Source organism: Budorcas taxicolor, chromosome 13 (genome assembly GCF_023091745.1).
Source record: "Budorcas taxicolor isolate Tak-1 chromosome 13, Takin1.1, whole genome shotgun sequence".
Taxonomy (NCBI): Eukaryota; Metazoa; Chordata; class Mammalia; order Artiodactyla; family Bovidae; genus Budorcas; species Budorcas taxicolor.
Window position 1 is genome coordinate 29,820,763 of NC_068922.1, and position 26,649 is coordinate 29,847,411.

Below are 26,649 nucleotides of genomic sequence, written 5' to 3' on the forward strand. Positions count from 1 at the left end.
CATGTCCCACTCCTGCCCTGCAGCAGGCTGATTCCCTGAGGCTGTTTGATATTCCAGGTGATGGCTGTGTTCTCCATCAGCACCTGTCAAGCTGCACAGTCATTGCCTGCCAACTGATCTGAGTTGCCCCATGAGGAAAATGTCAAATGAAGAGCATAGAATAATACATCTCAGCAAACATAAAAAAAGAAACCAAAACTCCAGACCAACCAACCAACCAAACAATAACAAAAAACCAGAGAGGAAGACTGGCAGGGAAAAGTTGGGGTGGGGGGCGGATATCAGATGTAGGAGACAACCCAGGAGAAGTGTGATTCTATAGAAACCTAAGTAAAAGAAAGTTGCCAAAATAAGTGACGATTCCTTCTTTGCTATTCCTCCCAAGGAGAGGTGGACTCTAATCACCGCCCCCCACCCCACCCTTAATTCTTGGTTGGTCTCAGGGACTTTCTTGACTGAAAGAGTGTAGCAGAACAGAAAAACAAATAAAAATATGTGACTAAGAATGGAAAGCCTGCAGAGGAATAAAGAAAGGTTAGGACTAAAAGGATTCATTGAATCTGTCACCTAAGAAATTATGGAATATGATCCAGCAACTCCACTTCTGGGTAGTTACCTGAAGAAAACAAAAATGCTAACTAGAAAAGCTATCTGCATTCACATTCACTGCAGCATTATATCCAATTGCCAAACCTGGAAGTAACCTCTGTGTCCACAGATGAATGGACAAAGAGAGTGTGGTATACATATACAATGATATACAATGCAGCATTATTCACTCATAAAAAAGGAGGAAACTCTGCCATTTGTGACAAAATGGGTGGACCTTGAGGGCATTATGCTAACTGAAATAAATCAGAGATAGACCTTATGATCTTACATACATGTGAAATCTTAAACTAACAAACAACCACCCCCCGCCCCCAAATCTATGAAACAAACATATCTATACAGAGAATGGGAGAAGGAAATGGCAACCTACTCCAGTATTTTCGCCTGGAGAATCCCGGGGATGGAGGAGTCTGTGGGCTGCCGTCTATGGGGTTGCACATAGTCGGACACAGCTGAAGCGACTTAGCAGCAGCAGCAGCAGCAGCATATAGAGACTAGATTGGTGGTTGCAAATTGGTGGGTACAAATTTCAGTTATAAAATAAGTAAGTTCTGCGGATTATAGATGGAGAGTACAGGTAATAATACTGTATTGTATATTTGAAACTTGCTAACTGTGGAAAATTCTGAAAGAGATGGGAATACCAGACCACCCAACTTGCCTCTTGAGAAATCTGTATGCAGGTCAGGAAGCAACAGTTAGAACTGGACATGGAACAACAGACTGGTTCCAAATAGGAAAAGGAGTACGTCAAGGCTGTATATTGTCACCCTGCTTATTTAACTTCTATGCAGAGTACATCATGAGAAACGCTGGACTGGAAGAAGCACAAGCTGGACTCAAGATTGCCGGGAGAAATATCAATAACCTCAGATATGCAGATGACACCACCCTTATGGCAGAAAGTGAAGAGGAGCTAAAAAGCCTCTTGATGAAAGTGAAAGAGGAGAGTGAAAAAGTTGGCGTAAAGCTCAACATTCAGAAAATGAAGATCATGGCATCCGGTCCCATCACTCCATGGGAAATAGATGGGGAAACAGTGGAAACAGTGTCAGACTTTATTTTTTGGGCTCTAAAATCACCACAGATGGTGACTGCAGCCATGAAATTAAAAGACGCTTACTCCTTGGAAGGAAAGTTATGACCAACCTAGACAGCATATTCAAAAGCAGAGACATTACTTTGCCGACTAAAGTCTGTCTAGTCAAGGCTATGGTTTTTCCTGTGCTCATGTATGGATGTGACAGTTGGACTGTGAAGTAAGGCTGAGCACCGAAGAATTGATGCTTTTGAACTGTAGTGTTGGAGAAGACTCTTGAAAGTCCCTTGGACTGCAAGGAGATCCAACCAGTCCATTCTGAAGGAGATCAAACCTGGGATTTCTCTGGAGGGAATGATGCTAAAGCTGAAACTCCAGTACTTTGGGCACCTCATGCGAAGAGTTGACTCATTGGAAAAGACTCTGATGCTGGGAGGGATTGGGGGCAGGAGGAGAAGGGGACGACCAAGGATGGGATGGCTGGATGGCATCACGGACTCGATGGACATGAGTCTGAGTGAACTCCGGGAGATGGTGATGGACAGGGAGGCCTGGCATGCTGCGATTCATGGGGTCGCAAAGAGTCGGACACGATTGAGCGACTGAACTGAACTGAACTGAACTGAAGAGAGTGGATCTAAAAGTTCTCATTCCAAGGAAAAAGAAATTTGTAACAATGTAAAGTGATGGATGTTAACTAGACATTGTGATCATTTTGCAATATATCTAGATATTGACTACATTGTACATCTGAATCCAATAAAATGTTACATGTCAATTAAGTCTCAACTAAAGAACAATAATAACAAGTTATGGAGGCCCTCTCCTGAGCAGAAGATTGGAAGAGATGGAAACTGAATCACAAAACTAAAGAATGAATTGATTTAGAGAAATGGATAATTATTTCAAGAAGTATGAAATTAAATCTCAGTCTTCTTCTCATATGAACTAATGCCTAATGGTGAAGAGATGAGATACATCTTCATCCCCCGCCCCCCAAATATGAAAGCAACAAAACAAAGCATGAATATTCTTAGTAGCTGCTTGTAAGGAGACAAAAGATAGTAGCAAAACTTCATGGGCATATAGGGGAGAAGGCAATGGCACCCCACTCCAGTCCTCTTGCCTGGAAAATCCCATGGATGGAGGAGCCTGGTAGGCTGCAGTCCATGGGGTCACAAAGAGTCGGACATGACTGAGCGACTTCACTTTTGCTTTTCACTTTCATGCCTTGGAGAAGGAAATGGCAACCCACTCCAGTGTTCTTGCCTGGAGAATACCAGGGACGGGGGAGCCTGGTGGGCTGCCATCTATGGGGTCGCACAGAGTCAGACATGACTGAAGTGACTTAGCAGCAGCAGAGGATACTGGTGAAAACAGTTATGACCATTATAGAAAAGATTATTGACAGCTTTTTAAAATGAGGGAGAGCTACACAATAATTTAGAAAGATACATGATCTTATGATCTACAAGATCAAGATACCATGATCTTATATGCAGATTACAAAATCGCATATAAGATTTTAAAAAATGAATGTTTACTTACATTGTGTATCAAACATAGGACTATTTAGAATAGCCGTCTAATTGTTACCACCAGTGGTGGAGTTTAAATGATATTAAAGAAGTTTTGCTAATTACTTTTTAGGTATGACAGTGGTATTATGGATTTCTAAAGAGTGTCCTTAATTATTGGCAACGTACAACAAAATGTTTATGGGTGAAACAAAAACATAAACTAACACATAAATAGAATATAGAACAGTAAATGGGCAACGACATTACTAGAAATCAAATATTTTCTTCTTTGTGTTTTTGCATCTTGCCTGACACATTCCTTTGATGGAAATTTAGTATCTCTCAATATGAAAACCAAGAAGATTATAATAAGAGTAAAAGAGAAATAAGGAAGTAGGGATAGCAATACAGCTTGGCTAACAAATGGAGGGAAAAACAATCCATTCTTGGAAGAGGATACAGAGGCAAGTTACTGCTTCTAGTTTGTTTTGCAGACAGGAAATTTCAGTAACTTTAACTTGCTTTGAGGAAGGAATGAGTAGAGAGGAAGAGGTTGCAGATACTGGAAACGGGGAATACTTTAGACAGCAAAGTTAAACTCGGAATTGGGAGGACTCTCCTCTGGAAGTGCTGGAGAGGAGCTAAGGATGAGGGAGAGATGATTAGAAGCTGGCGGGGATGGGAAATAGGTCATTTGAAGACTGTTTTGCTTTAAGGTCACTGGCTAATGGTAGTGATGCTTGAGAGATGGGATAGGAGGTACAGGGAATGTCGTGAAGGTTTGGAGAAGCCGATGAGGAGAATGAGAGGGAGAGGCCATCAGCTGGCCGAGGAGACTCTGCAGATGCCTCTGCCCAGTGAGCACCAGGCATCATCCATCTGTAACATGTCCACAGGCCAAGTGGTCAAGAAGCCAGACTCTGGGATCCAGCAGGAGGGAGATGGTCAGGCCAGGGACTTGGAAAGCACAGAGGACAAGGGAGGTGATGTAAGGGAGCTCATAAAAGGATGTTGTAACCAACTCACAGATTCCAGGCTTGGCAGGAAAGAAAGTACGGCCAAAGGCAGTCTTGAGAGTGGGGTGGGTTAACTGACTCAGAGGAAGTTTTTGTATCAAGGAAGAAAAGGACTAGTGGAGGAAGGAAGTGAGAAAAATAGAAAAATAGGAGACTGATTTATTAGAGTCTTGGATGCTGAACTGAATATTTCAGAGGTAAGGACGTAGAGGAGATGTTCAAAGCACTGGGCTAATGGGATGCATGGGAGTGAGCGTGAGGGTCAGCCATATGGACTTTGCAATATTTCAGGACAATGGCAGGTGGGTGATGCATTAGCTCAGGGATACTCAGTGATAGAGAATCTGGTAGAGAAGTCTTTGCAGGGTTCTCCAAATTCCAGGATCTAATGCCTGATGGTCTGAGGTGGAACTGGTGTCATAATAATAGAAATAGAGTCCACAATAAATGTAATATGCTTGAATTATCCCCAAATCATCAGCCCATACCCTAGTCTGTGGAAGAATTATCTTCCACTAAACTGGACTCTGTTGCCAAAAAGGTTGGGGACCGCTGCTTTATAGTGTAAGATTAAAACTTGAGCTTAGACAGAAAATTCAGAATTGTGGAAATCTTTAAGATTCCCTTATATGTTTTCCATCATATGCTCAGGTGTTTGTGTGTGTATGTGTGGTGTGTGCTATGTGTGTAGTTTTTGAGATTTAGCATGTGCAATTTCTTCTTTTTATAGGTCACTGGAAGGTACGTTAACCCTGTAGGTAACCAAAGTATAGAGCAGAGATGCTGAGAAGAACTAGTGAATTTTTTTTTTCTTTAAATTCTCAAGGTATCGCCTATTTTGGGGCTTCCCTGGTGGCTCAGACAATAAAGAATCTGTCTGCAATGCAGGAGACCTGGGTTTGATCCGTGGGTCGGGAAAGATACCCTAGAGAAGGGAATGGCAACCCACTTCAGTGGGAATTCTCCTTGCCTGGAGAATTCCATGGACTAGAGGAGCCTGGTGGGCTACAGTCCATGGGGTCGCAGAGTTGGACACAACTGAGCAACTAACACTTTCAGTCTACTATTGTTGTTAGTGGTAGTAGCAGCAGCGGTACTTGTAGTATAACAGCTATAGTAAAACAACAGCCCAAAGAGAAGAAAACCCTTCAACTTCCTCTGTGTTTATACTGGATGCAGCTTGTGTTCAGAAAAAGTTAGGACACATCCTATTGTGGTGCTCCCTGGTGTACCATTACTCACAAATATTTCTAAGTGGTTTCTCCATAAAACCCAGGACTTGCTCTGAGATACGGAATGAATGTATCACACCACAGGGGTTGATGAAATGTATTTCTTCCTCTTAGTGACAGTGTTTTACAAATAGAGCAACACTGCTCTCAAGTACCATCATCAAAGTCCAATGGCTCGCAACCCAGTTTTCTCAAATGGCATTCCAGAAATTATTTCAAAAGACAAAACAAAAATGCAACCCCCAAAACAAGGTAGAAGTTATCCAAGAAATGTAAACAACAGTTAAAGGCTATTTTCCAGATGAACTTTTTTAGCCTGTTTCACCATGGATCACAAATCTACAGGTCAAGTTTTTCCTTAAGCTGAAATCCTTCGGGCTGAGGGAGGCTGGCCTCTTAGCACCCAGGTTACGCAGACTTTCAAGTTCAGGGTAATGTTTGCTATGTGCTATGGGAAGCTAGTGGTAAACACTAACATATTTCTTCAGAACAAACATGAAAATCACTTCTTTCTGTAATAAGGAAACAATTGTTAGTAAATAGGGTTCTCTCCCCAGCTGTTAGTCAGATTCTGACCCCAACAGGAGTTTTCTATTTTCATAAATCATCACAAACTCTTCACTCTGGTATAGGTTTAAATTTATGGATTAAAGGGATACTGTGTGGCTGGAACATGCAATATAGTTGGAAATGCATCTCTGGAAGAAAAGAGTTGGGTGACATTAGATAAAAGCTCCGTGAATCCAAATAAACACAGCACATAGTATTTTTTCAGCCTGTTTGTCATTTGTCTTTGGATTTCAGGTATTTCTCATCCATAAAAGGCAGTTGCCTTTCCCTCATGTGACTCTGTGTCTGTAATTAAATCGACACAGAGATGAGTCCAGGGGGTCGGTCCACCATGTCATTTTCTTTAAGACGTAAATGTTCAGGATTTGCTGGGAGAGAATAAAAGCCACAATTGTCTTTTAACCTCCTGAACAGTACAGCAAAGCAGAGCTGAAAGAAGCAATTCACTCTCTTGGTGATTTTGAAGCTTAGCTGCTGGACATGTATTTAAAAAATTTTGAAATATAGATGAGAATTTGGAAACCATCTTAAAGAGACGATAAGGCAAAGAGAAACAGACCCCAGAAAGTATATTGTCTTTGGTGGCTGAAAAATGGTAATGTTGTAAGTAAGACTACTACAGGTAGTGTTTTAGGTAAAAGGTGGATGAAATTCCTGTATCAGAGGGAACAGGAGAGTGAGAGAAAGAGAGAGAAAGAATGAAAGGAGGGAGGGAGGAGGAAAGAAAGAAAAACGAAGGAGGAAGGCGAAAGGGGGAGAGAGTTTGGTCTGAGAGCTGCTGACCTAGGAAGTAACAAGTATCCCGCATTCTGATCAACAAGCTGCAGTAAGTACTGTAAACGGAGGCAGTGATGAGGAAGAAAATTCTCTTAAGGATAAGACAAAACGATGCAAGTCTGCCAAGCCACTGTCTGCGGCCCGCTGATTTAAAAAAGAACAATTTGCCGGGCTATACTCCCTGACGAACAGTTTCTCTGTTTCTGCTTTCCATGTCTGCGCTATCTGGTTGTAATTTGGACTTCCTGTGGGAACAGTCTTGTTCAAGAGATCAGTTCGCAGTTGTAACTTTCTGGTTTCCAGAGCTCCGAGGACAGTTCTTTACACCTTGGCTTTTTCTCTTGCTGTCGGTTATCCTAGCCTAGTCCCTGTCAGATTACTTTCACCTCAGGATTTCCCTCTCCTGAACTTAGCCCCAGAAGATTCAATAGATCTTAACACAGGCTGGATCTGACTACCTCGTGTGTCTCCCTCCTCGGGCTACACTCTTACAATCTGTAGCCCTGTCTCCCAGCATCTCATACTTGGCTGTTACTGATGAAATCTTGCCAATTAAAAAAAAAAAAATAGGCCTTGTCTCTTTGTGCAACTTTGGTTCCTTAATCATGTTTGCTTACTTAGCTTCATTGTACTGAGAGATTGTAGCCTATCTGAAGGACCTTACTGACCCCAGGAGAGAGTCCACCAAAATAAGAAATTTGGTAGTTTGAAATCATTACTTTACTGCCTTTGGAATATTTTAAAAATACTTTATCCAACTCCAAAATTCTATTCCAAGAAGGATCTGGAACAAATTAGATTTAATGGATTGGTCTGAGTGTTGCAGACAGTTTGTTTCAAAATGCTTTAAATGGCAGAATATGGGGAAATCACCACATTCAAATCCTGTGTCCCTGCCCTGGACCATGAAGCCTGGAGGCAGAACCTTTATGGATGCTTCCGCCCGAAGCAGGCAGAACCTGCTTCTGCCCCTGGGATTATAGAAGACCGATAAATAGAGTGGCGCCATCATGGGAGGAACAGAAAACCAAAGACTGCAACCTTTTCATTGGGAGGCAGGAGTAAGAGCAGGGGTGACAGTGACCCCCCAAGTGCCACACTTCACGCTTGCTTGAGCTGTGCACCACCAGGGGTTGTGCACCTCGCTCAAGCTTTTCCTGAACTGCATCATCTCCCCGGGGCATCCATCCACCCCTGTACTCACATGTTTGAACAGGGTCACAGAGAAGACTGGGTGAATCCCCACGAAGCCTAATATAAAGCAAGTACTGATACTTTATAAAAACTTCACTGACTTCTGCTTGTATCCTCCATCTCCCCCAGCCCTAACTTAGTTGTTGATGGTCTGTATTTGGGCAACAAATGAGGTGTTGTGCCCAGTGTCTCCTGAGACAGTCACAGGTCTTAGGAGAACATGAATAGTGTGGTGGCTTTTCAGCATGGTCAGTGTCTTGTTCATCAAACCCTGTGGACATTCAGGTCACTGATGGGATAACCAGACAGTAATACTTCCTGTTAGAACTGAATCCCGTCAGGCCTATTCAGACTTAGAGGCTTATGTGAGCACAGTGGCATTTGGAATGCATATTCAATTTATAGACAGGTTGTATTTCAGAAGATTTTCGGCTAGAAATTTGGCACTTCAAATACCTTTCTCTTTGGAAATTGCGCCAGCCTACAGGAAAACCTAGTTCATCCACAATATGGCTTTGATGCATACAACTAAGTATTTGCAATAAAAAATAAAGCTGGGGAGGTTACTCCAGGAGTAATTTTTTTAAATAGAAAAAAAAATGATTGTGTTAATCACATTAAATTCTGATAGATTTAATGAGAGTAAGCCTTATGGAGATTCTGCAGAGGACATCTGGGGAATTTCAAAAGTTTTAGAGTTGGTGGCACTGATTCCTTAAAGTGAATGGCCTAGAAAATGTTTCAAAGGAAATCTGATGGTTTCTAATTCATAAGCCAATTTCCTTAGAACATGTGAGAGTTGGAGTCAGTGAAGGAGGGAAATGAATAAAAATGAGATATTTATATATTATACAGGAGGAGAAGCTGACTAAAAAATTGTATGTGAACACAAGAGAAAGAGATTTTTCTGAAGGGAAATCAACTGACTGTCTGGAGAGGAAAATGATGGGGAACTTTGGAAATCCTCTGGAGGAAACTTCAAAAAGTAGACAGTTCTTCTCTGACAGGTCCATGGTTGGGACATTTTGGTGGCTCATCCAGTGGAGACTGGAGCATTCTCAGAAAAGACTTGCAGATGCAGAGGTTTCAAGAGGCACTCACTTCCTATGGCTCTACTTATAAAGGAATCGTAGAACCATATAGTATGGAAATTTACCTTAGTCCACTCAGTAGGGAAGATTTAATGTGCACGTGTGTGCTCAGTTGCTCAGTTATATCCTACTCTTTTCAACGCTATGGACTAGCCCATCGGGCTCCTCTGTCCGTGGGATTTCCCAGGCAAGAATACTGGAGTGCATTGCCATTTCCTCCTCCAGAGGATCTTCCAGACCCAGGGATCCAACCTGCGTCTCCTGTATTGCAGGCAGATGCTTTACCACTGAGCCACCTGGGAAGCCACAAGATATAATGCTATGATTTAATTTTGCCTATACAAATATATTTCTGCCTCCCTTTTCATTATTACAGATCTACCATCTCTCTACTTCTCAGTTAAAGAGCTAAGTTAAAAAAACTAGCTAGTTTAAGATAAAACTATCAGTACTCCAATTAAAAATACCCTTCAAATTAGCTTTGTTGCAAGAATCTGAAATTGATATTAGACTTAAAAATTTGCCCAGCCTATTCTTTTGATGGTAACAAATATAATAAATAATTTGCTAATTTCCAATTTACATTTAAGTCAGCAAGTAGACTGTTTAGATTTGCATTACCCAGAAAGAAATTTCCAAGTAAATTTATAGTAACTTCACCAAGAAATTATTTACTATCTTAAAAGGAAAGTAATTTTCAAATACTCTCAATTGTTTATAGCTATTCATGTAAAAAATATGGTCATTATCAAGTTTTAAAATCTATTTATTGATAAAAGGTCATTTAGACTCTTTGGGTCATGCTTGTTAAATATAGGTAAAAGTACTTTGAGATCTGAAAGTAGTACTATTTCAAGTTTTCCATGAATTCAGAATTTCAAAAACTCATGACTTGTTATAATTAGTTATTTTATCATGGTCTTACTTTCTATTGTAATCAAATCTTATTTTTTAATGATATGGTTTTTATAAAAATATATATTTATTTATTTGGCTGAGCTAGATCTTAGTTACTGCACATGGGATCTTTAATTGTGGCATTAGAATTTTTCGTTGCACACGCAGGATCCAGTTTCTCAGTCAGGGATCGAACCTGGGCCCCCTGCTTTGGGAGAACAGTCTCAGCCACTGGACCACCAGAAAAGTATCTCTAAACAACTCGTGTATTATGTTTCTATAGAAAAAGTTTTATAAAATGAGCATAACTAAGCTGCATTTTGCACTAGCCTTGGAAAGATTTTTAATTAAAATCTATACTTTAAGGAATAACCGGGTAGCAGGGAATGTAGGTAATAGGGATATACTCCCACCCAGCTTGCACCAACCTGTCAAAGTTTAAGGCTAGTTACTATTGGTAAAGTTCCAGCCAGTGTAAATGATCATTAAATTGCAACAAAGAAAAAATAACTCACAACCAACACAATTCAGTTCAGTTGTCCAGTCATGTCTGACTCTTTGTGACCCCATGGACTGCAGCACTCCAGGCTTCCCTGTCCATCACCAACTCCCAAAGCCTGCTCAAACTCATATCCATTGCGTTGGTGATGCAATCCAACCATCTCATCTTCTGTCATCCCCTTCTCCTCCCGCCTTCAATCTTTCCCACCATCAGGGTCTTTTCCTATGAGTCGGTTCTTCGCATCAGGTGGCCAAAGGATTGGAGTTTCAGCTTCAGCATCAGTCCTTCCAATGAACACCCAGGACTGATCTCCTTCAGAATGGACTGGTTGGATCTCCTTGCAGTCCAAGGGACTCTCAAGAGTCTTCTCCAGCACCACAGTTGAAAGGCATCAATTCTTCTGCACTCAGCTTTGTTTATAGCCCAACTCTCACATCCATAAATGACTACTGGAAAAACCATAGCTTTGATTAGATGGACCTTTGTTGGTAAAGCAATGTCTCTGCTTTTTAATATGCTGTCTGTTTGATCATAGCTTTTCTTCCAAGGAGCAAGCGTCTTTTTATTTCATGGCTGCAGTCACCATCTGTAGTGATTTTGGAACCCCCCAAAATAAAGTCTCTCACTGTTTCCATCTTCCCTGTCTATTTGCCATGAAGTGATGGGACCAGATGCCATGATTTTAGTTTTCTGAATGTTGAGTGTTAAGCCAACTTTTTCACTCCCCTTTCACTTTCATCAAGCGGCTCTTTAGTTCTTCTTGGCTTTCTGCCATAAGGGTGGTGTCATCTGCGTATCTGAGGTTATTGATATTTCTCCCAGCATCTTGATTCCAGCTTGTGCTTCATCCAGCCTGGCATTTCTCATGATATACTCTGCATATAAGTTAAATAAGCAGGGTGACAATATACAGCCTTGATGTACTCCTTTCCCGATTTGGAATCAGTCTGTTTTCCATGTCCGGTTCTAACTGTTGCTTCCTGACCTGCATACAGATTTCTCAAGAGGCAAGTCAGGTGGTCTGGTATTGCCATCTCTTTCAGAATTTTCCACAGTTGTTGTGATCCACCAGTCAAAGGCTTTGGCATAGTCAATAAAGCAGAAGTAGGTGTTTTTCTGGAACTCTCTTGTTTTTTCAATGATCCAATGGATGCTGGCAATTTGATCTCTGGTTCCTCTGCCTTTTCTAAATTCAGCTTGAACATCTGGAAGTTCACAGTTCACATACTGTTGAAGCCTGGCTTGCAGAATTTTGAGAATTACTTTGCTAGTGTGTGAGATGAGGGCAATTGTGCGGTAGTTTGAACATTCTTTGGCATTGCTTTCTTTGGGATTGGAATGAAAACTGACCTTTTCCAGTCCTGTAGCCACTCCTGAGTTTTCCAGATTTGTTGGCATATTGAATGCAGCACTTTCACAGCATCATCTTTTAGGATTTGAAATAGCTCCACTGGAATTTCATCACCTCCACTAACTTTTTTTGTAGTGACGTTTCCTAAGGCCCACTTGACTTTGCATTCCAGGATGTCTGGCTCTTGGTGAGTGATCACACCATCATGGTTATCTGGGTCATGATGATCTTTTTTGTATAGTTCTTCTGTGTATTCTTGCCACCTCTTCTTAATATCTTCTGCTTTTGTTCAGTTCAGTTCAGTCGCTCAGTCGTGTCCGACTCTTTGCGACCCCATGAATCGCAGCACGCCAGGCCTCCCTGTCCATCACCAACTACCAGAGTTCACTCAGACTCACGTCCATCGAGTTGGTGATGCCATCCAGCCATCTCATCCTCTGTCGTCCCCTTCTCCTCCTGCCCCTAATCCCTCCCAGCATCAGAGTCTTTTCCAATGAGTCAACTCTTCACATGAGGTGGCCAAAGTATTGGAGTTTCAGCTTCTGCATCAGTCCTTCCAAAGAGCACCCAGGGCTGATCTCCTTTAGAATGGACTGGTTGGATCTCCTTGCAGTCCAAGGGACTCTCAAGAGTCTTCTCCAACACCACACTTCAAAAGCATCAATTCTTTGGCGCTCAGCTTTCTTCACCGTCCAACTTTCACATCCATACATGACCACTGGAAAAACCATAGCCTTGACTAGATGGACCTTCGCTGACAAAGTAATGTCTCTGCTTTTGAATATGCTATTTAGGTTGGTCATAACTTTCCTTCCAAGGAGTAAGTGTCTTTTCATTTCATGGCTGCAATCACCATCTGCAGTGATTTTGGAGCCCAGAAAAATAAAGTCTGACACTGTTTCCACAGTTTCCCCATCTATTTCCCATGAAGTGATGGGACCAGATGCCATGATCTTCGTTTTCTGAATGTTGAGCTTTAAGCCAACTTTTTCACTCTCCTCTTTCACTTTCATCAAGAGGCTTTTTAGTTCCTCTTCAAGGAAATGGCAATCCACTCCAGCACTCTTGCCTCGAAAATCCCATGGATGGAGGAGCGTGGTAGGCTACCGTCCATGGGGTCGCAAAGAGTCGGACACGACTGAGCGACTTCACTCCCTCAGTTTCTTAGGTATCTCTAATTTTCTTGAAGAGATCTCTAGTCTTTCCCATTCTATTGTTTTCCTTTTCTTTGCATTATCAGTGAGGAAGGCTTTCTTATCTCTCCTTGCTATTCTTTGGAACTCTGCATTCAAATGGGTATATCTCTCCTTTTCTCCTTGGCTTTAGCTTCTCTTCTTTCTCAGCTGTTTGTAAGGCCTCCTCAGACAGCCATTTTGCCTTTTTTGCATTTCTTCCCTTGGGGACGGTCTTAACCACTGTCTCCTGTAGTGTCACAAACCTCCATCCAAAGTTCTTCAGGCACTCTGTCTATCAGATCTAACCCCTTGAATCTATTTCTCACTTCCACTGTATAACTGTAAGGGATTTGATTTACGGCATAACTGAATGGTCTAGTGGTTTTCCCTACTTTTTTCAATTTAAGTCTGAATTTGGCAATAAGAGTTCATGATCTGAGCCACAGTCAGCTCCTGGTCTTGTTTTTGCTGACTGTATAGAGCTTCTCCATCTTTGGCTGCAAAGAATATAATCAGTCTGATTTCAATATTGACCATCTGGTGATGTCCATGTGTAGAGTCTTCTCTTGTGTTGTTGGAAAAGGGTGTTTGCTATGACCAGTGAGTTCTCCTGGCAAAACTCTGTTAGCCTTTTACCTGCTTTGTTTTGTACTTCAAGGTCAAATTTGCCTGTTATTCCAGGTAGCTCTTGACTTCCTGCTTTTGCATTCCAGTCCCTTATAATGAAGAGGACATCTTTTTTCGGTGTTAGTTCTAGAAGGTCTTGTAGGTCTTCATAGAACCATTCAACTTCAACTTCTTCAGCATTACTGGTTGGGTAATAGACTTGGATTACTCTGAATTTGAATGGTTTTTCTTGGAAACGAACTGACATTATTCTGTCATTTTTGAGACTGCATCCAAGTACTGCATTTTGTACTCTTTTGTTGACTATGAGGACTACTCCATTTCTTCTAAGGGATTCTTGCCACAGTAGTAGATATAATGGTCATCTGAGTTAAATTCACCCATTCCAGTCCATTTTAATTCACTGATTCCTAAAATGTTCACTCTTGCCATCTCCTATGTGACCACTTCCAATTTGCCTGGACCTAACATTTCAGGTTCCTATTGCTCTTTACAACATCAGACTTTACTTCCATCACCCATCTAATCCACAACTGGGTATTGTTTTTGCTTTGGCTCCATCTCTTCATTCTTTCTGGAGTTATTTCTCCACTGATCTCCAGTAGCATGTTGGGCACCTACCGACCTGGGGAGTTCATCTTTCAGTGTCATACCTTTTTGCCTTTTCATACTGTTCATGGGGTTCTCAAGATAAGAATACTGAAGCTGTTTGCCATTCTTTCTCCAGTGGACCACATTTTGTCAGAATTCTCCACCATGACCCATCCATCTTGGGTGGCCCTACACGGCATGGCTCATAGTTTCATTGAGCTAGGCAATGCTGTGGTCCATGTGATCAGTTTGGTAAGTTTTCTGTGGTTGCGGTTTTTATTCTGTCTGCCCTCTGATGGATAAGGATCAGAGGTTTATGGACGCTTCCTGATAGGAGAGACTGACTGAGAGGGAAACTGGGTCTTGTTCTGATGGGCAGGGCCATGTTCAGTAAATCTTTAATCCAATTTTCTGTTGATCAGCAAGGCTTTGTTTCTTCCCTGTTGCTTGACCTGAGGCCAAACCATGGTGGAGATAATGAAGATAATGGCAACCTCCTGGAAATGGCAACCCACTCCAGTATTCTTGCCTGGAGAATCCCATGGGTGGAGGAGCCTGTTGGGCCACAGTCCATGGGGTCGCAAAGAGTCAGACATGACTGAACGACTTCACACTCCCACCCTCGCACCCAGGCACTGCTGCAGTCAGTGCCTTAGACCCTGAAGCACGCCCTTGCTGACCCACACCTCTGCCAGAGACTCCTGGACACTCATGCCCATGCCTGGGCCAGTTTCTTGTGGGGTATTAAACAAGTTACATAATATATACAAACGTATATAAATAGTATCAGACACAAACAAAGCAGGACACTCAAAGGGAGTTAGAAAACATCTGCATAACCACTTGCTCCAAGAAGCTAAGGACTAAAATGGGGTCTAAGGTAGCTGAGAACAGGAGATGCTGCTGCTGCTAAGTCACTTCAATCATGTCCGACTCTGTGCGACCCCATAGACGGCAGCCCACCAGGCTCCCCCGTCCCTGGGATTCTCCAGACAACAACACTGGAGTGGGTTGCCATTTCCTTTTCCAGAACAGGAGATGTGAGCATTTTAATTACTTGGGTGTTATCCATTAACATTTGAAGATACTATTTTATAATAAGCTACTGTCCTTGAGGATGTTAAATTATCTCAGTGAAGAGTGAAGAGAGAGGAAGTGGGGCAGGGGTGAAGGATGCCAAGGAGGATGTATTTTAAATCATTTTGTGGAAGACAAGTGGCCTTATTATTTCCCCCAAAAGAAGGAAGACGTCTTGATGCCCCATAAATCCATGAATACTGGACCTCCTTTTAGTCTTCCTCTTTCTGAATAGAAGGCATGTTGGCTTGAAGAAAAAATCCTTTCATAGCGTCAGTGCCCCAATGCCACTGGCTGAGAACAGAGGCGGACCTGCACCCAGGATGGCTGAATTAGCATTTCCCCAAGTCTGCCTCTGCCTGCTTGATTATGGAGATACTCTGTCCCTGCCAGTACTGAGAGTGTTGACTCTTCAATGGAGTCTTCTTTTGAGGACAACATCACATTAACAAGAATTTTTTTTTTCATTCAAATGTGACATTTTCAAGGGCTTACACTCATTAATTTCTTTTCTTTCCAGAAGGACCCCAAAGCCAAATTTGGGTCTTAATCTGGACAGAATCAGCTCTGTGGAACCTTGAGTTTCTGATTAAAGAGTGACTCACAAGGTGATTGAGTGGGGGTCTGCTGGGAGGCAGACTCTCAGACCCCACCCCAGACAGACCCCGTGTTTTATTTATAGAGACCTCCAGGTGATTCCAATATGCTCACAGTTTAAGAAGCCCTGCCCTAGACACCTCTGAAAGCTGGGGTCCTGAAAACTCCAGGCTGGGGGTTCTCAAGGGCATTGAGATGGCCTTTGGCAAATAATCACATTTTACCACTTGCTATTGGAAACATCTGGAAAACCCCGTTTTGGCCAAGATTCTTATGCCTTTTGGCAATATACCAAAAAGGACTTTAAAACAGCATTTTAGACACATTCTCCGAAACATGACAAGGAGTCGATTTCTGATTTGGGTTGGGTTGTACTGCTAGTCAAACCATATGTAAAAGTTACTGCACTGAAAGAGGCTAAATGAATGACAGGTTGCCATGAGCTATAAAACCAGGAGAAACTGATGTTTTCTAGGGGTGATATTTTAAGTTAGGTCTGGCTTTTCTTATTTTATTTTTAATGTTTTCTTGGCCACATAGCTTGTGGGATCTTAGTTCCCCAACTAGCGATTGAACCCACATCCCCTGTATTGGAAGCATGGAGTCTTAACCACTGGATCACCAGGGAAGTCCCAGGTCTGGCATTTTAACTGTAAAACTAAAAACAAAGATCTGATCAATTTTCACTGAAGTCACTAAATTATTTCACTTTTTTTTTTTTTAATTAGCCACTGTTATTTTCTCCTTACTATGCAAAATAAACAAAGTTGCTGATTAGAGCAGACTCCTTACCTTTATATCTTGTGGGTTGATACCAGGATTTGTTTGACATCGCAGAGGTCCCAGAGTTTGAATATGAAAAATGTAGAGGAGAAATTCATCCCGGGCAGAGAAGGGCCAGCCCACCTCCAGTAGGGTGTCGCTGATGGTGCTTGGTCCAATATTGTGTAGCTACAAGCAGGGAACATGTCACGGAACGGTCAGCACAAGGCAGCAAGTTGAAATCAAACTCCATAAACTCAGAACCCATTCTAAAAAAGTATGGATTTGGCTTTAAGTCATCTGCACTAGGACTGTGACAATAGGAAGAGTCTCTTAAGCAAGAGGAATCCTGGAAGCAAGATGGGCTGATGCTTAGAGAAGACAATTCAGTCTGTGGAGCTCTCAGTGCAGAATTCCTTTGCAAAGGCCTCCTTCACCATGTCTGATAACTGTGCCATTTCCCTTACGTTTATGTTAATCTAATCACAGCGAGAGAAACTTCACTTTAATTATCTGCTTTATAAACTTGGTTATTCTTTCCTTACATTGAAATTGGCCTCTTTCCTGACTACTGACTTGTCGATTGTAACCATATGCGACGCACTTTCCCTTACCCCCTGGAAAAATGGCTATCCATCAAATACCAGAGATGGCCCAGGCTCACCACAGTTCACTTCAAGTGCGCATTTCAAAGCTGAGCTCCTTCTGTTTTAATCAGTGAATCTCAAGGAAAGAAAGGCCACGTTGCATAAAGAGATGAAGTCTTTGAACACAAGAATCCTGTACTTGCGAGACACAAAACAGCCTGGGAACACCACTAAGTGGATTTAAATTTACTGTGGTTTTGAAAATTCACTTCAAAGTTAGCTGGGACCTTTTACCCTTTTCTTTTTTCACAGTTCTGACAATTATAATGATCCATAAAATAATTTATAATTGGTTTTGCTTATTAGGTGGCTCATTTCATTCACATTATCAAAGCAACATGCCATCCATTGATAAAAGTATATTTTGAGACATGAAACTAGCCTGTAAGCAATGTTCAGTGATTGCTTTTGGCACTACTGGGTATTACCCTTAAATTTTATGATCCATTGTTGCTCAGATTAGAAGCAGGGTTGCCCTGAGAATGATTGCGTTTGAATGTTTGCAAACTTTAAAGTTTCACCATTCTAAGGAGAGACTAGTACACACAAGGCTTAATAAATTACTTGACAGATTTTTTTTTCCCAGTGAGGTTCTTGATCAGAATGGCCTTGGGACTGTATTATCCTTTTGTTATCAGGAGAGCTTAAGCCAAAGCCTTGATCCAGCTTTGGACAGGGTGTCTGATTCTGGACCACAGGCTGGGCAGATGGGAGGCTTTCATGTTGACACTACGCAGGAGTTGATGCTTCTTTCTCATCTATGTAAACATCTCATCAGCTCTGAATTGGCTTTAACTATTATTCTTAGAGAATGCTACTCAAGTCCTTTGTAGCTTAAGATGAACGATATAGCCAGAATTATTAGGTCAGCGGCATGCATGACACAAGAAAGAGATTGGCGGCATTAACCAAGAAAGAACCTCAAATAGAAAATGGCTCGGAACATTGTTTTGCTGGCCCCGTGAAGATGAGCAGGAATAACTTCTCCACTGGCAGCATGTACTGGGTTGGCCAAAGTGTTCATTTGGGTTTTTCACACGAACGTTTTGGCCAGCCCAACACTTTATTAAGAAAAAAAAGAACTACTAAACTAACCATTTACTATATCTTGGTTTCTAACTGTAAAAAAAAAAAATTTTAATGTTTCGGATAATGTGTCAACCTAGCTCCTCTCTATGAACACTTTAACACCTGAAGTGGAAACAGATCAACAGGTCTTTATCACAAGCTGCTGGTTTGCTTCTGAAAAATAAATGGACTATTTCAAATCTCAGAATAACATACATATCTGATTGAGGTTAGTCGAATGAACAGTAAAATTATTCTTATCTGTCAAACCTCCACCCATGCTATACACCCATTTGGGGACTATAAAATAGCAGATAGTCCATATGGCTTTGTCTAGTACCTTCCGGTTGGTGACTTTTAATTTAAAAGGTGGATGGGTTTTAAAAATAGGTGTAGGAAGAAATGAACTAAAGTCTAGGGAGTGTGTCATTTCTAGACTTAGGCTGTCCAAACAGCAAAAGAGAGGAAATAAAGAACCTGGGCCACCTGATGCTAAGAGCTGACTCATGGGAAAAGACTGGAATACTAGAAAGACTCAGGGCAGGAGGAGAAGGGGGCGACAGAGGAGGAGATGATTGGATGGCATCATTGACTTGATGGACATGAGTTTGAGCAAACTCTGGGAGATAGTAAAGGACAGGGAAGCCTGGCGTGCTGCAGTCCATGGGGTCACAAAGAGTTGAACACGACTGAGCAACTGAACAACAACAAAAAGAACAGGAACAGGAACAAGATAAAATGCTTCTCACTGTATAATGGCTCTTGCCAGTAAAAAGCCAGTGGTTATTTAGTAGAACACCCTCCCACCACCCACTGCAACATGAGAGCAAAACAGCACAAATCTAGGCTGGATCTTGGATTGGTATCTTTTAAAACACTGTGAAAAGTTTATTAGCAAAGAGCATAAGAACAAACCCTGAACACAGCTTCAACAGAGACAATGATTACCTCATAAATATGTTCCACCAGTGGTCCAACTCCCTCCTCCTTGTGAGGCTCCTCTTCTGGTTCCCAGTTCTGAATGGGCAGGACAATCTGCGGAGGGTGGGACACTCTGAAACATGGAACGTGATGTCAGTCGCTGGTGCTGGCACGTTTAAACAATGTCTTACTTGTGTGGAGTACATTAACAGCAGCAGCAAAGAGTGACTGCCAATTTATTTGAACAGACATCATCCACAAGGAAAAAGTATTGAAAGTGTTTGTTTAGCAGAATCACTAAAGGAGTAGGTAAGGGTCTGAGTGAGAGTGTTAGTCACTCAGTCGTGTCCGACTCTGTGTGACCCCATGGACTGTAGCCCACCAAGACCCTCTGTCCATGGGCTTCTCCAGGCAAGAATATCTGGAGTGGGTTGCCATTCCCTTCTCCAGGGGATCTTCCCAACCCAGGGATCAAACCCCAGTCTCCTGCATTGCTGGCAGATTCTTAACTGTCTGAGCCACCAGGGAAGCCTTCAAGGGTCTGAAACATCTCTTAATTAACTGGTCTGGAACTCAGATCGACTTATTTTATAGCATCTCCTCTCTTAAGCACTAGGGGGCAGAGCAGAGCACATTCCTGAACCGAGATGGATAATATCACATATACATAAACACACATCTATCCATATATCCTGTGTAAGTATAAGTGTGTGTATACACGATCTATAATCCATGCTTTAAGTCATATCAATAAATGGGACATTTCTGTGGATAAAAAAATCTAGAATTCTGTGCGCTTTGTGAAATGTCCAGTTGTAACAAAATACTGTTTCTACCTCAGAGTAGGAAAGTGGCCACTTGTATATTTCTCCTTCTTAGATTTCTTTAGCTTTCCATGAATGCAGCCATACCTCTTATAAGGCCAGGCCCAGAGCCAACATAAAGCCTGATCAAGTTCTAGAGTTATTTTATATATTACTGAAGCATGAGACAGACAGAGAAGGAGAGTTAAGTGGTGGAATCGTGTAAGTAGCATATTAGCCAGGCTATTCTGTCCATGGGATTCTCCAGGCAAGAATACTAGAGAGGGTTGCCTGCCCTCCTCCAGGGGATTTTCCTGACCCAGAGATTGAACCCATGTCTCTTACGTCTGCTACGTCTGCAGGCGGGTTCTTTACTACAAGTGCCACCTGGGAAGCCCTATTAATCGGATATACAGGTAGTTTTCCCTGCAGTTTACACCTAGAAAGTGAGCACTGTAGGAATGAAATACAGCACGTGGCGTTATTCCATAGCAAAAGCTGACTGTAAACCAAACTGTTATTGTTTTATAATCTTAAAAATGATAATTCCCCCCAAACAATGCTTTCTAGCAGTTTTTAGGTAAAAGGTATCTTTCAAAGAATTCTTAGACCTTCAGCTAACTTCAATAGAAAATATCTCTTTTGGCAATTGAAGTCTTAAATGCCCTTCTAAGAATACCCAGTAATTAGCACAGCCTTTAGTAACTTCAAACGTTATCTTTTCTCTTCTTTGGGTAATATATTTCTAAAGCAGAAAGCAAAATATATTGGGTTAAATTCTGACTGCAGGGCAAATAGTTTAATTTCTATTTGTCTCCATTTCTTTATCTGGAAAATTATGATAAAACTCTGGGCTCTGTACCACAAATGATTGGAAAATATGTCAACTGCTTGTTGGTCAAAGTCAATTATCCTGCATTGTCTTCTAGGGGTTGGTGGGACAAGTATATTTTTTAAGTTGACTACCCACAAAAATTTTTCTAAACTGTAAAGCCCTTTGCATTCACCCTTCACATACCACTATTAAATAAAAAGTGCAGAGCACAGCCTCCTGGGCTGATGCCTTAATATTTTATACTTATAGATCAGATTGTATTATGCCACACTCCCCTTTCTGACTGGATTTGATTAAACCAAGTGTCAATTGCATAGGAGACTCAGTGAGGAGAAGAGGAGAGAAGATGGCAGGATGCTTTCATCAAAGGACTGCCCAGAGAGCTTGGGCTCCCATTCCCAAGGGATCTTGACAACCTCACCACCCACATTTTCACTCAGCTCTCAGTTTAGCAACAGTTGATTCTAAAAGATCTACATCCATTGTGAGGTTCTTGGGAAACTTTTTATTTATTTTGGCATCAAGAAAAAAGAATATGGAATAGAAGCTGAGCCCATTTTCTCTGAAAAGTTTTGTTCCTGTGTTCATCAATCCTATAGGACTGGTCATAAATTTCCTTGGACCAGAGTCATAAATATAGACCTTGACAGGTACTGTGAAGACAGTGTGCTCAAATCCCCTCAATGAAAGAAGAACTGATGTCCAGAAAAGTAGGGAGTTGGTTGCAGGTGAAGACGAGAGCTCAGATTCACTAAGCACTATTCACTGTATTTCCAATATACTGTACACTACAGGGGCCATTAAGTGGCAGTGGTTTTAGTAAATACAACTTAAAGAAACTTCCTGGTCCATTTGTGTAGCAAAATCAAATAGAAATATATAAAGAAATATACAATCTATCACAGGGCATGGGAAAAATTAAAAAACTATGTCTCACAAAAATCAAGTTATCTACATTCAAAGACCCTTTCAAATCTAGGGAAACCAAGGACAAAGAATAGCTCCCTAAAGATTCCCAACTAAATACATGAAACATTGTTTATTGTTTTCAAAGTTGTTAAGAAGGTAGCAAGTGAGGGAGAAAAAAAAGAGAATATGAGCAATTACCTAGCCTAGGATGTACAGCCAGTACAGTGATCGAACAGCCCTTCCTGAATGGTCCTCACATTCTGAGAGTGTTATTCCACGGAGACCCCTTGGTAATAAGACTGTGGTACTCAGCGGTAACACTGGACATGAGGAGGGGATGTAAGAGGAGGTAAGGAATTCTACCTTTGATAAGTTAAAGTCTGTATGTTATCAGGGAGTTCAGATCTGATGATTTGGTAGTAAGCCCTATTTTCATAATCCCATTTCCCACCCCCATTAGTCCCAAATAACAAAGATTATCCTTTATTGTATGGAACAGCCCTATGTAGACCACGGTTACTCATGATTGCAGTCTCTCTTAACATAAACCCACTCAATCCTGATTAATATGTCAGCGATACAATTTTTCTTTTAAGAATTTTTTAAAATCTAAGTATAGTTGATTCACAATATTGTGTCAGTTTCTGGTGTACAGGATAGTGATTCAGTTATACATATATGTGTGTATGTATATATATTGCCCCCTTCATGGATATCACAGCCTTGGCATGGCAAACGGGCTTGTGTAACTCCAAGAAGCTATAAGGCATGCTGTGCAGGGCTACTGAAGATGGATGGCTCATAGTGAACAGCTCTGACAAAACGTGGTTCACTGGAGGAGGGAATGGCAAATCACTCCAGTATTCTTGTTGGAGAACCCCATGGAAGGGATGAAATGACAAAAAGATATGATGCTGAAAGATGAGCCCCCTAGATCAGAAGGTGTCCAGTACGCTACTAGGGAAGAGTGGAGGGCAATTACTAATAGCTCCAGAAAGAACCAAGAGCCTGGGGCTAAAGCAGAAATGCCTCTCAGTTGCAGATGTGTCTGGTGGTGAAAGTAAAGTGCAATGCTGTAAAGAACAATATTGCATAGGAACCTGGAATATTAGGTCCATGAATCAAAGTAAATTGGACACAGTCAAGCAGAAGATTGAACACTGACATCTTATGAATCGGTGAACTAAAATGGACAGGAATGGGTGAATTTAATTCAGATGACCACTATATCTACTACTGTGGCAAAGAGAATGGGAAAAATTGGAAGAAGTGACAGATTGTATTTTCTTGTGCTCCAAAATCACTGTGGATGGTGACTGCAGCCATGAAATTAAAAGATGCGTGCTTTTTAACTGTGGTGCTGCAGAAGACTCTTGAGAATTCCTTAGACTACAAGATCAAACCAGTCACTTCTAAAGGAAATCAACCCTGAGTATTCATTGGGAGGACTGATGCTAAAGCTGAAGCTCCAGTACTTTGGCCACATGATGTGAAGAGCTGACTCACTGGAAAAGACCCTGATGCTGGGATAGTTTGAAGGCAAAAGAAGAAGGGAGTGGCAGAGGATGAGATGGTTAGATAGCATCACTGACTCAATGGACATGAATCTGAGCAAACTTCAGGAGATATTGGAGGACGGAGGGGCCTGGCGAGCTACAGTTCATAGGGTCACAAAGAGTCAGACATGACTTAGCAACTGAACAATAGCAACATATATATTGTAATATACATGTTTTTCATATTTTTCCATCATAGCTTATTGCAGGATATTGAACATAATCTCCTGTGCTATACACTAGGACCTTGTTGTTTATCAAGGACATGATTGAATTACTCTTCATGAGCTTAATACTGTGCATGTTGGTCTTATAGCCAGTTTACTTCTCTGTAGTTGTATGCTGAATTAATCCTTTGTACCAACAAATGACATGTAAATCTGCTTAAAGACAGTGTTGACATTATCTGGCTTTGAAACAAATGGGACAATTCTCAATACATTTTTTTTTTCCATTTGAAGAAATAAATCCATTTGAGTTTATTCTTCAAATTATAAAAATGACAGTAAAATTAAAAAAAATTGATAATTAAAATACATTGGAATAAACACCATTGGCCAAAAAGAAAATTAGATTTTCCTAAAGACTGAACATGAGATTTTCAACACATTAGCTGTTTGCTCTTTGAAAAATTAAACACTGGAACAAATATTATTGCCAACTATTTGGAGGAAAGAGCTTTACTTAGAAAAATGGTTTCAGAAAACTTTAACACTATCTTAGAAAACAAACTGTGGTCAATTGTTGGATATTAATCTAGCAATGAAATAACTGCATACACATGAGAAACCAAATTTTAATTACCTGTTTTGATCATTGCTAAAGCAAATAGAAAGTTTACTTCCTTTTTTAATTAGAAACCCTGGAGTCATAAATGATGGCAGAAATATAATTAAAAATATTAATCTCTTTAAATGGATATGTGAGAATAAAAAAGTGAAGTCACTCAGTTGTGTCCAACTCTTTGTGACTCCTTGGACAGTAGCCTATCAGGCTCCTCTGTCCATAGGATTTTCCAGGCAAGTGTACTGGAGTGGGTTGCCATTTCCTTCTCCAGGGATTGAACCTGGGTCTTCCACGTTGCAGGCGGACACTTTACCATCTGAGCCACCAGGGATATCCAGTTAAATGAAGCACTTAGCTTACTTGGACTAAAATGAATTTTGGAATTAAGAAACAGTTTAAATTTATTTTTGGTTAGCAAAACAAAGATAAGCTAAGCTTAAAGAGATAAAATTTCATATATACTAGCTGTAAAAAGATATAAAAATAAGATGGTAAAAATAATGCTTGTGCTTTTTGTCTCTAATTTTTTTATATAGTGTTTATCTCATCAAGAGAGGGACAGCAGAATTAAATTAGAAATGCACAAAAATGAAACATCTAGATTAGTTCCAAATATCTCTAAATCAAACAAGTCACTTCCCATGAGTCATCTCATGAGTTAAAAAAGAAATTACAAAGAAAACTGATAAACATTTTGAGCTGAGTTATAATGAACATTCAACATATCAAAATTTTGCTATGCTGCTAATAGTTTTAGAGAAAAATTTATAGCACTAAATGCTTATGCAAGAAAAACTTGAAGAAAGTGTTTAATTTTACATAGAGGAACTAGAAAAAGAAGAGAAAATCCAACTTAAAATGAACAGAATGAAAAAAATAATCACAAAAGTAGAAACCAATGGAACAGAAAACAAAAACAAAAGCAAAATAAATGAATAAAAAGGAAAGAAAGAAAAATCAATGCAACAAAAAAAAAACCTAGTTCTTTGAAAAGATCACCAAACACTAGTGAGACTGGTAAGAGAAAAATATAGGGAATAGAGGTTACAAATTGCCAATATCAGAAATAATGAAGGGACACTGTTAGAGGTCCTACAGACACTTAAAGGACAATGAGAGGAAATTATGTCAGAATGTGTAACAACTTAGATGAATGAAAGACAAATTTCTTGAAATACTACCAAAATTCACTAAAGTAGAAATAGATAATATGAATAGCCTTATATCTAAGGATGAAATGGAATTGTTAAAAAACCTTTCTACAGAAACAAATCTTCTCCTGAAAAAAAAAAAAAAAAAAAGCCCAAAACTCCAGTCTCAGATTATTTCACTGGTGAATCTTCCTATATATTTAAGTTAGAAATAATGCCAAGTCTACACACAGTTTTTCAGAAAAAAGAAAAGATGAGTGAATACTTCCATCTCATTTTAAGGAGCTAGCATCCTCCTAACACCAAAATCAGAACAAAAATTGGATGAAAAGAAAACAACAGATCAATATTTCCCATGAACATGTATGCAAACGTCACTATCAAAATTTTAGCAAGTTAAATCCCACAATATATAAAAAAGAGAATCATCACGTTTAAGTGTGCTTCTTGCTCAGAGTGCAGTTTTGGTTTAAAATTCAGAAACAAAAATTAATCAAGTCACCACTTGAGTGGGCAAAAAGGGAGAAATCATTTAACTTATCCTGCTTCTGCAGACAAGAATAACAGAAGCCCCGTGTTTGGTACTTCCCCAGACTTCCTCTTCATAGACACAGAAAACACATTTGACAAAACGGAATACACATTCATGTCAGAAACTGTTAAGACAACGAGGAAGAAGGGAACATTCTCAACCTAATAAAGGCATCTATAAAAACTCTGCAGCTAACATCAGACCTAATGGTAAAAGACTGAATATTTTCTCCTTAAGATCAAATCAGGGTCTCTCAACAAGGCACAGGTTTACATTTTACTTTTACCCCTTCTACTAGTTTTGCACTGGCAGTCTCTACTGGCAGTAAGAGAAGAAGAAGAAAGAAAAGGCGTAACTACATAGCAAACTAAAGAACCTCTTGAAGGTGAAAGAGGAGAGTGTAAAGGCTGGCTTAAAACCCAACATTCAAAAAATGAAGTTCATGGCACCTGGTCCTATCACTTCATGGCAAATAGATGGGGAAACAGCGGAAAAACAATGGAAACAGTGACAGACTTTATTTTCTTGGGCTCCAAAATCACTGTGGATGGTGGGTGCAGCCAGGAAATTAAAAGATGCTTGCTCCTTGAAAGAAAAGCTATGACAAACATAGACAGTGTATTAAAAAGCAGAGACAAGAGACATCAGTTTGCTGACAAAGGTCCATAGAGTCAAAGCTATGGTTTTTCCAGTGGTCATGTATGGATGTGAGAGTTGGACCATAAAGAAGGATGAGCACCGAAGAATTAATGCTTTTGAACTGTGGTGTTGGAGAAGACTCTTGAGAGTCCCTTAGACTGCAAGGAGGTCA

The 26,649-nt window shown here is 40.6% G+C and overlaps 1 protein-coding gene across 1 annotated transcript in view; it reads right to left on the bottom strand.

Annotated features, from left to right (window-relative positions):
- Positions 1-26,649, bottom strand: part of ITGA8 (integrin subunit alpha 8) — a 194,498-nt gene that overhangs the window by 33,749 nt on the left and 134,100 nt on the right. Inside the window, exons 24-25 of the mRNA XM_052651025.1 lie at positions 19,294-19,399; positions 16,661-16,819 (exon numbers count right to left, since the gene is read on the bottom strand). Coding sequence (XP_052506985.1) covers positions 16,661-16,819; positions 19,294-19,399 — 265 coding nt within the window. The remainder of the gene's footprint in view (positions 1-16,660; positions 16,820-19,293; positions 19,400-26,649) is intronic.